Genomic DNA, 11,564 nt, shown 5'->3' with positions numbered 1-11,564 from the left:
TTTGAAAACTGGATTCATTGTTTAGATTTGGGACAAAACAATGGACAATTTCAAGAAATGTATTTTATCAACAAAACTTATTTTGATAGTTACTGTGTTTATTTTAATGCTCTCTATAGCTCAGTGATTAAAAGAAAAGTTTATCTGCCACCAATGAGCCAACAGCCTCCACGTAAACATTTTCAGCCTCAACAATCAGCTCTGATTCATGAAGTTTATCATGTTCAGGCCCTGCAGCTGATTGGTGGCATGTCTGATCAGAAAGCCTTTCTGCATCTTCACAGTGTGAGTCTGAGAGTTTCTGAACAACAGCATGAGCTGCTACACACCTGACACCACATTCAAACACACACAAGCTGCAAATCTGACACAATATTTTAGACCAAAGAAAAAGGTTCACAATTTGCAGTTAACATGAAGATATTCTAGAGCAGAAACAACACACAGCACACAAGTTTCATGTAGAGATGATTGTTTATTCTGAATGTTATTTTCATTCAGTTATTTTCCATTACTTTTTGGATAAATTGTCTGGTTTATCCATTTCATGTAAGAACAGACATTCACAGTAACAGCTGGTTCAGTACAGGCACGTACACCACTGCCTTTGATTACACCATAAATCATGTTGTTGTAAATCACTCCACCACCAGAATCACCCTGAGAGAGAAAAATATAGTTTGTGTTTAAGTTTCTTCCAAAAGATCTAAAACATACAGAGATGATATACAGTAATGTTAGCAGTCAACTTACGTGAAGTATATCTACATTAGGTTCTTCCAGACACAGCCTGTTGTCATACGGCACATCTGAATAACATGGATCGTTTCTGGTAGGCTCACAGTCAACAACATGCATGTTTGCACACTTTAGATGAGGTGGTTGGCCATCGACTAGAGAAAAGAACAAAAGTCATTCATAACCTTTCAAAAACTAAAATCTTAAGGAAAATGATCTTTTCCTTTATTTCTACAAACAATTCAAATATTTTTCAAGCAAAATGTTTTCTTAAAAAAAACTGCATCTAAAAAGGTGGGAACCTGGCATTTAAACATATACACTGTAAAAAAAAAAACAAAAAAAACAACAACTTTTTTTCATACAAATTAAATATAACTATAATAACACAGAAACCAAAATGAGATTTTAAAATAAACTGAGCTAATCAAGAAAAATTATTCTTACTTTCATTCTTGTTCTTATCTACCTGGTAATTCCCAAAGCCTGCCACCTGAACGATGTCATTTCTAGAAACAGAAAAAATTGTCACAAATTAATTCCACATCCACACGTGTCTTGTAAACACAGAATAAAATAATAAATCATAATGATGTACACTGCATGCTGGGGATTTCCAGTCCAGCTACAGCTACTAACTCTGAGTAACTGTGAGGGTTCAGATATCACACATCACTGTTTGCCACACGTGTTTCATTGTCATTCACTGCGTGTCATGGATGTAACTCCTAAAATCAAAACAAGGAATCTTAACTCTTGATCCAGGCTCAGTGATATTATCGTTGATGTCAGTCAGGTGGAGATGCAGGTATAATGTCAGTCATGGGTTTGAAACTTCACAAGTATGATGTCATCCTGTTGATGGACTACTGCCCTGACCTGCGTGATAACCATCTTCTCCTGCTGCATTAACTTGTTTGAACCTTTCTAAGTCCCGTTCTGAAAACCGTTCCATGGTTGGATACATTTTTTGTTTCACTGAGCCTCGTGTTATCAGTTAGAGCAACAAACACTGTAAGTGGCTTTCATGGTTTCATTTATAATATTATATCAAATTATATTTTCTTATTACCCTGCTTATTAGTTGTGGGTAATGGATTCCATGACTTCCCTACAAGATGATCTTACATACAATCTCAAAGCTTATTCACTGTTTTTTAAATTCACATTTGTTAAAGGACACCTCTATGAAGACAGATTAGAAGTTCAATATGTTGTATGATTTTCACTTTAGTCAAGCAGCCTTAACAGGAATCACATTTCTTTCAGTAATGACTTATTTACCCGTTACTCTCATAATGCACTGTGTGACAGGCAGATCCAATATTCAGGACTAAACTCAAAAGCAGCTTTAAATATAGAGTACTCGGCGATACTAGCTCGGCTATTGCAACAGACAAACAGGACACAGCCAGAAAGAGATCCAGACAAACAAAAGTACAAAACAAAGGACTTAAATGCACACAAAGTAATCAGGCAGATGGGACACATGAGGTAACACAGGTGAACTCAATCAGGCAAACAACAGGGGGAGCAAAACTGAACTCAACACCTTTTTTCTGGTATTCCACGTCACACACTGTGCCAAAAAAAAAAAAAAAAAAACGTGTACAAATACAACAAGCCACACTTTTGTTTCTCTCACACTGTTCAACAACATGATAACTGCTCACACAAGTGAAGGTCAAACAGTGATTTTGTCACATAACTCAGACATAGGTTACGATAACTAAACCATGTCGACACATAGATCTACCTTATACCTTATATTGGCTTTATACCTAATCACGCACAGCTCATGAAAAACAACAAGCCAGTATATGTCAAGCAATGTCCCATTTCCACCGAAAAAGCCGCAGCTCTAGATGTCATCATAGGAGATTTATTGACTACAGGAGTAGTGCCTGTGCATGAAGACACACAGCCGTTATTTGCATTCACACATAGAAATAAGAAGTACACTTGGACCCGTTTGCCCCAAGGCATGATAGACAGCTCTGCTGCTTTCTCAATGGTGGTCCGTGCTACCCTGGACAGCTTTACTCCTCCAGGGCTGCACCCTGATCCACACGTGGATGACCTCCTCCTCTGTGCTCCGAGTGAGGAACTATGTCAAACTGCTACACACATGCTTCTCCAGCACCTCCAACAGACTGGCCACAAAGCATCGGCAAAGAAAATGCAGTACTGTCAGACTTCTGTTCAATATTTGGGATTCACACTGTCTCACGGAAAACGTTCCATGACTGCAGACAGGGTCAAAGCTGTGACCTCCGTCCCTCGGCCTACTACACAGAAGGAAATGCTGTCCTTCTTAGGCATGGTGAACTATTGTAGACAGTGGATACCAGACTGTTCTTTTCATGACCACATTCTGCGTGACTGTTGTAAAAAAGACAAGCCTCCTCGAATACTGTGGTCCACAGAAATGACTGCCTCTTTCAATGCATTAAAGGGAGTGCTGACCTCCGCCACTCAAAGGTGCTGCCTGTGGGGATGCCGACCTGCCTGAGGGCAGTAGCAGCTTGCTCTATCATGATAAGGGACTGCGAGAAGCTCACACTCTCACATGACACTATTCTACACACCAATCACCAGGTCACGACCATTCTAGCAAACATAACTACACAACACATGACCGCACAACGTCGCTCAGGTTATGAAGCTACACTGACCTCCACAGCAAACCTCACCATAAAAGCGAGCAGCACACCCAATTCGCCAGCACATTTATTGATCCTATGCTGTGTTCTTCTGACCGACAGGATGGCTTTGACGATCATGACTGCATGACACGTATACAGGAATCCACAGCATCACGTCCAGATTTAGAACAAACGCCTATCCCAGACTCAGCCACGGTTTATGTGGACGGGTCCTGTTCAAGGCCGAATGACAACTCATTTCTTTGTGGCTATTCAGTGGTGACATTGCCTGACATAATACTAGAGGCTCACTCATTACCATTTCACTCAGCACAAAAAGCAGAGCTCATGGCTTTAATACGCGCCTGTGAGCTCCATGTGGATAGGCGTGTGACGATTTACACAGACAGCCGCTATGCATTTGGCGTCGTACATGACTTTGGCACATTGTGGAGACAAAGAGGATTTAGATCTGCTGATGGAAAACCGATTGCTAATTCTGATCTTGTGCAAAGACTTTTGCAGGCTATACAGCTGCCATCGGCCGTTGCAGTTGTAAAAACGAAAGGACACAGTACAGCTGACACAGACGAAGCAACGGGTAATGCTCTAGCAGACGTGACAGCCAAAGCTGCAGCTGCATCACAGCTCCCACCTCCACAGGAAGTATTATCTGTGCCCCTACAGCTGCCACTTGTTACACTCCCAGACTATTTAGAAACAAATGTTGATTTAAAATTCATACAAGAGCAAGCCTCTGCATCTGATTACACCTATTGGGAGAATAGTGACTGTACCTTAGATGACAGGGATGGCCTATATAAAAATCTTGAGGGTTTGATTGCCCTCCCATCTTCCCTGCTGCCAGTCCTTGTCCGACATTTTCACGGTGTGAGTCATGTCGGACAAAGAGGGGTAATAGGGGCAATAAAATCAAGATTTGTAATTGAAAAAACATCACATGCAGTAAAAAGCATATTAGCAACCTGTCTAACATGTGCACGAACTAATGTAGGAAAATCAAAAGCAAAACATCAGCATTTACCACAACCAGATTTTCCATTTCATACATTACAAATTGATTTTACACACATGCCAGCGCAAGGAAGCATCAAGTACTTACTGGTAATAGTGGATCAATTTAGTAAATGGGTAGAAGCTTATCCAACCTCAAAAGAAACTGCAGAAGTAGTCTGTCAAAAGTTGTGCAATGAAACAATACCCAGATTTGGAATACCTCACCAGATTAACAGTGATAGAGGACCTTCATTTACATCAGAAGTAATTCAAAAGTGTGCCAAAACCCTAGGAATAGACTGGAAATATCATGTGCCATACCACCCTTAGAGTTCAGGAGTTGTAGAAAGAATGAATAGGACCATAAAAAATCGCCTGACTAAAGCAATGATAGAAACAGGAATGACCTGGGTCAAATTACTTCCTCAAATCCTCTGCGAGATTAGAATGACTCCATCCGCAGCAACCAAATTATCTCCATTTGAAATAATCATGGGAAGACCGTTTCCAACACCATGGTCAGCCTTCAGAGGGGCACCACTATCAGAAGGTGATGTAGATATTGCATTGTCCGACTATGTCTACAATCTGGTAGAAACACTGAATAATAACTATCAGAAAGTTTGTCTCTCTCAGCCTTTCCCCTCCACAGTTCCACCAGTGGAGACAAGGAGATGCGTGTTGGTGAAGCCGCTAAAACCAAGGACACTCTGGGAGGCCGCGCGTGTTCCAGCCCCAGACTGTACTGGCAGTGACGAAGAACCAGCATCCTCACAGACGGACAACCTCAGTGGATTCATGCCAGCAGGGTTAAGACCAGCCCAATCGGACCATCTCAGGCGTCGGATCAAGCAGATGACATCTCCGGCGGGCCAACGCCCGGAACCAGAGCAAATAAACACACGGGTAGACGACATCTCCGGCGAGCCAGCGCAAGGATCCAATGTACATACACACACACAATCACTGATTAACACACAACGCCTGAAAGAACAACAACAAGGTACTCAAACATCCAGCAGGAACAGAAAGCCGGAAGTACCACATGATGTCTAACCTGATAAAGCTAGACTCATTACATCCTGATCATGGAGAAAATGAAATGCCCATTGTCATCATACGACATTTATTCTGTGTCTCTCGAACCTGGGACCAGGCCAGAAGACGACTGAAGAACTGTTTTTCTTATATATTTAGGTTATCTATCATATCTATCGCATTAACCTTAGGATTTTTCTTTGCTATTTTGTATTGTAGACTGCAACCATGTTCACATTTCTGCAGGTCATATTTTGCTGACGATACCTCATGCTCTATTTTGCAGGACACCTACTTAATGCACTCCTCACGCTCCCTAAAATCAGTAAATGACAACATAGACGCCACTAATAAACCCTTTTATGCGCCTTCTAGAGCAGGAGTCAACTCCTGGTATGAAAATGCCAGAATAGCCGCTCGTGATTTAGGAAACAGTAACTGTTATGTCTGTTCAAAGGCTAATCCAGAACAGGTAATAGTAGGATACCCCATATCCGGTTTCCCCCTCACTGAGGGACTAGAGAAAATCGGCGGAGATAATGCTCTCCTTAAAGACGCTTTACAGTTGACTCTGAGCCCTCTCGACTGCCTACTTAGACACGCACACACACGAACTAACCCTGAGACTCAATTAGGCGAATTATTGAAGTTATCTAATGACACCGCAGGGACCTGCGCCCCAATGAAACGCCCCAAGAATAGGTTAAAGCCCTCACTGCCCTTAGGACAGATCCCTCTCCATTTTAATACTAGTATGATATGTCTGCGCAGACTAAAGTTAACTGGCCCAGACACCCACATAGATTATACAAAGGATAACTATACATTCTTCTCTGACTCCCCAGGTGCACGCTGTAATGAGACATGGCTAGCTGTCTCTGTGGCTGAAGTTGTATCATATCTGGAGGAACACACACACACAGTTCAAGTTCGAGCGGAGAATCGATCATTGTTCCCCCAGAGGGTGTATTAAATGACACTGACTGGGGGGAGTTAGTTAAATCACACATGGTCACGCGCCTAACTAGACCAATCCCTAACGGTTATTGGATGTGCAATAATACTCTCAGATTAGCCTTACCTGTTAATTGGACCGGTACCTGTGGTCTAGTGACCGTTGATGTATGCTGTACTTTCATTCCCAATAATACCGCCCCTAACGGTCCATTCACACAAGCTATGAATAGACTTGAAGCATTGAAGATAGAACTAATTGCCAATACAGGCCACGGTCAGTGGCTAGATAAGTGGCTACAGGACACGTTTGGAAAATGGAAGGAACTACTTGTAGCCTTTGTAACCGTTGCAGCATGTTTTCGATGATTATTGTCTGTTGTGTGATACCATGTATACGCTCTCAGAATTTTTGATATTAAGCTTGCTCGAAGGACCAGTTACATTTATGATTTGTTTTATGTTTATGATTTGTCTTTATATTATGTTATTACATTCTGTCTTTATACTATGTTATCATTTCATGATAAAAGGAGGGAACTGTTGTGATATTTTGATACCACGGTAGCATTTACAGGATATTGCTTTGTAGTGAAAACTGTTACTCAATAAGGCCCATTTACTAGTTGTTTTTCTCTTTCTCTCTGACCCAAGAATTGATGTGTAAGACTCACAGGCTGGTACCCCAAGGTCGAAAATACCACAGAGACGAGACCACTTCCTTACTCCCATCCTCCCTTTTTCTTTATCTCTTAGAAAAAGGCTCGTTAAAGGCCAGGTGGTTTGTTTCAGAATTCACTAATGAAAGAACTCTGTATTCTATGTCTAGGAGTGTATTTTGCTGGGATGATCATAAATTGTAGCTGAACTGATAAACTACACAAAGGATACTTCTTTGCTCACAAGGCAGGAAGACGTTTCCTTATTTGGTCTGTACCGGTTTTGAACTGAGAACCTGCTGACACACGAACCTTTTTTTCCTCTATATAAGCTGTTTTGTACTGAATAAACCTTTGAGTTGGTTTGGGAAGGCAACCTGAAGCAGTCTGTGTTTCCTTGTTCTCCCAAGCTACTCCCGGCGCTGTAACTAACCCAGCTGAACGGCATACTTGAGTGTTACTTTGAATAATTAGGAATCTAATAAAGAAAGGACAGAACTCTGCTTATCGGTGCTCGTGCCTTGGAGGGAAACCGGGACGGAGATTTTCTCTTTAGAGGGAATGAATGAAAATGATAATCATTTATTTTAAACTGGTATTAGTATGTTTATTATTACTATATTATATTATTTTTCTTAAATGGTCCTATTTTATATTCATTCATGTTTCATATTCCACTTGCTGAATGAAATTCACTGTCTAAAAGACACAGAAATACTATTTTTAATGTTGTTAATGATGTTAATGTGTACAGTATAAGGTGTCACGGTTCTGGGTCATTTTGACCCAGCATTTGCAGTTTGTTATATTTTTATGTATTATGGTTTTTATGTCTTCTGATTGTCTTGTTTTAATTCCATGTTTCAGTTTATTCTGGTTTAGGGTTTTGTTCTTAGGTTTTATGTCTTGTGCCCTCGTACTTTGTGTAGGTTTAGTTCAGTGTCAAATCTGCGCCTTTGTGGATTGTTTCCTGTTTTACTTTGGAGGTCCATGTCTTATGTCAGTGTATTCAGTTTTGCTTCCCCCTGTCTCGTTACTAGGGATGGGTATCGAAAACTGGTTCTTGTTGAGAACTGGTTCCCACTGTTTCAATTCCTTGGACTTGTGTGCCATTTTTGCAAACAATTCCCTTATCGATTCCAGTCGCCCCGAATGACATCACCACGTTGCGGAGCATCATTTACCTGGCAGGAAACATGGCGGCTCAAACGCTCAAAAGTTTGGTTATACTTTACGAGAACGGATGACAACGGGGCAACTTGCAAAGTAGATATTTCATTTAAGGGAGGAAACACTACGAATATGCAAAAGCATTTGCTCACAAGACACACGATAACCTTAAATGAATGTCGCTTCTTTAATTCCGCTCCAGACTCGTGAATCTCAACCCAGCAGCAGCGGTAACGTTTGCACGTCCTCTCCCGTTAATGCGGCAGGTAAATAATCAACTAACAGCGCATATTATGTTAGCGCGATCTGCCTTATCACAAAACCTGCCATTACTGTGCATTTAGGTGACCATGATGAGAGAGACAGACAGAGTCTGGCTCAGATGCTGGCAGTTCTCGCTGAAGTCTACCGGTAGCGTCTCCTTTCAGGCCAGGATAGACGAATGTCACCGAGCAGTGACTAAGTTTGTGGTAAAAGGCTTGCACCCATTTGCCAGCAGATGCCCCGATTTTCGGTAAGTGAATGTGTTTAATTGTAGGCAGGGACATTACTGGATATTCTTGTGTAATTGCTACTGAATAATTTATGTTATACTTTGTTATTGCTACAGAAGAATATTTGTTTTATTATTTTACATTTACAATGTTTTTTCCTGGGGACCCTGTGACACCCCATTGAAGAGCCGTAGGCTGTGGATCTCTTAAGATCTCACTGTTGGGTTTGTAAGGCCATGTTACTCCTAAATTTCTATCTTGTTCAAAGAGAAGATATAAAACAAAGTTCTAAGCTATTCGACTTTAGTGTTCTCCTTTTTTAAAAAGAATCGATAAAGAATCGAATCGTTAAACAGAATCGAAAATGGAATCAGAATCGTGAAAATCTTATCAATACCCATCCCTACTCGTTACCCCTAATTTCTCCCAGCTGCGTCTCCCTCCTGTTTCCCATTCCCTGATTACGCCTCTGTGTATATAAGCCCTGTGTTTTCCTTTGCTCGCTGTTGTGTTGTATCCTCAGAATTGCCTATGTGTTCTTGTCATACCATTCTCAATTTGGTTTATGTTTTGTTTCATGCCAGCAATAAAGCTGAGGTTCTTTGAGTTTGCCGTTCATTCTCTATGAGTCCTGTATTTTGGGTCCTCATCCCTGCCTGAGGCACCTCAGGCCTGCCACAGAGCCCTGACATAAAGAAAAGTTGGAGGGATTGTACTTGTTATTGAATAGTGGTGCAATCCCACAAAAACATTATGCTTGCTGAGGGAGTTTGTCATTGCTGTTGTTTATGTTTAAACTCCTTCTTTAGTGTAATGTAAGTTTTTACTGTGATATTGTGTTGATTGAGCTGTCCCATATGGAAAAGCAATAGAGAAAACTTATAAAAGACTGGCAGATTTGGCCTACTTCATATAGTGAATCATATAAGGCTGATATGGTTTACTCATGAAAGTGGCCACTTTCATATATTGTTTTAGTAAGTATCCAAAACATACAAGTTTCATTTATATGATTTTCAAGGGATCTTATATCTCTTGTTTTCACTCTTGTATGCTTTTCATACAAGTTTCACACAAGACAGACACAAACTTTATAAGATTTATATATATCTTTTCCATATGGGGTGGTTTGTTTATTTGTGTGTTCTTGGTTGCAGTAATTTCCAAAATAAAGCATTATTTTGGAAATTACTTACTTATCTATTTTATTTTTTTATCTATTTTATTTACCATCAAAGTTTTGTTTTGATGATAAAGTCATAATTTTATCATAAAGTATTAGATAACTCTTTATATGCTGCAGATATTGCAAGTGGTGAGGTACTATGGGGATTTATTATATGATACTACACTTGTGCTTTGAGAGGCGTACTATAGACAGAGCACATTATTATTTTATGGTTCTTTCTACTTTGATTTTTTTCTTTATGTTTGTCTTATATTCTGTACCATACAGCTCTATAAAAAGTGTGCGCCCCTGTTTTTCCCTTCATTGTTTTTATGAATGGAAACACTGTGAGTATAATATGGTTTTCTGACAAAAACTTAAGGAAAATGTTAATAATGTTAATTAAATAATTTAATATATTTTGTAAATTAACATCATGACATACAAACATACAAATATATGGTCAGGGTTCAGTAAGCAGGTAACTAATATTCAACATTGTAAATAAATAAATATCATAATGTAAATAAATGTAAAATGTCAATACAAATAAATAAAAATAAAAAAGTGGAAAAGTCAGAAAGGATTCAGACTTATTAGGTAAGCGCACAACTTACATGTTGGGAGGATTTGCACAGTCTGGTAAGGCAACGGTTTTCCTGCCTGGTTGTGAAGGAATTTCCAGTAGCATGATGTCATCAATTGTATTTATGTCCACAAAAAATGATCCACCTGTGATTTCCACCTTTTTTTTTTTATCTGAAGATCGTTGAAACTTTATCCATGATGGATGAACTCCTAAAGTTGCATACATATCCCTGCACAAGGGGAAATGGGTGTAAGCGACTCTAATTACAGAACATGAGTATTTGAAATACTGTCCTAACTTTTAAATTCAATTAAAAACATTTATAAGTAAACTGTTGTTTTCTCACCATCCAGGTTCATTTTTCCAGCAGTGGGCTGCAGTCAGAATCCACCGTTCATGGATCAGTGAGCCACCACAGAGACTTTCATGTGTTGCACTGGTTGCCTTTAGTTTCACGTGATACTGACGCTCAGTGTCTGGACACTTTTGGCCTCCATAGATCCTTTTGTGCAAATCTACTCCTGTGCTGACTGTGATGCCTGAAAAAGAAAATAATTTACTCACAACTGGTTGTTTCTTCCATCTGAAGAACAACATATTCTTTCTAGCTATTATACTTGCAGAAATGTGTCTGCAAATTGATGAAAAGAAGAAAAAGTACAATCATACTGTAGAGACAGTGTTCCTGATACTGTAACATTCTGACAAATGTATAATAACTGATATCAAAGCAGAGACAAAGAAGAACAAAAACAGTATCTGGTGGTTTAGTGAAAACCTAAATAATCCTTTAGTAACACAGAATTTGTCACAACCTGAGAAATAAGTGCAATATTTCACTCACCAACACACAGAAGAAGAAGAAGCTTCAGATGAGCCATTGCTGTTGTTCAGCTTGCAGTGAATGCTGTGCTGGGACCTTTTTAAGCCTGTTCTCACTGTGCTGGTGGCCATAGAGCCACCAATCACAGAGCATAATTTTATCACAAAACCCCATTGGTTGGGACATTCTTCATGCAAATTTTAAATATGACTTTATCTTTTTTTTATGTGTTGCATGTCATTAATTAGTATTTTTCTCTCAAACACTCC

General features: G+C 39.7%; 1 protein-coding gene across 1 annotated transcript; it reads right to left on the bottom strand.

Annotated features, from left to right (window-relative positions):
* Positions 1-468: 468 nt before the first annotated feature.
* Positions 469-11,353, bottom strand: LOC308396041 (beta-fibrinogenase brevinase-like; the record flags this gene model as incomplete). The annotated part of the gene is made up of 6 exons (XM_080881101.1): positions 469-660; positions 754-893; positions 1,186-1,247; positions 10,501-10,701; positions 10,819-11,011; positions 11,317-11,353. 6 exons carry the CDS (start codon positions 11,351-11,353, stop codon positions 502-504), a joined length of 792 nt encoding a protein of 263 aa, XP_080737227.1. The 3' UTR covers positions 469-501.
* Positions 11,354-11,564: the final 211 nt, after the last annotated feature.

The sequence above is a fragment of the Rhamphochromis sp. 'chilingali' genome, assembly GCF_963969265.1.
Source record: "Rhamphochromis sp. 'chilingali' genome assembly, chromosome: 4".
In the NCBI taxonomy this organism is placed as follows: domain Eukaryota; kingdom Metazoa; phylum Chordata; class Actinopteri; order Cichliformes; family Cichlidae; genus Rhamphochromis; species Rhamphochromis sp. 'chilingali'.
Note: the sequence above shows the minus strand (reverse complement) of the source record. Positions and strands in the feature narration are given on the sequence as shown.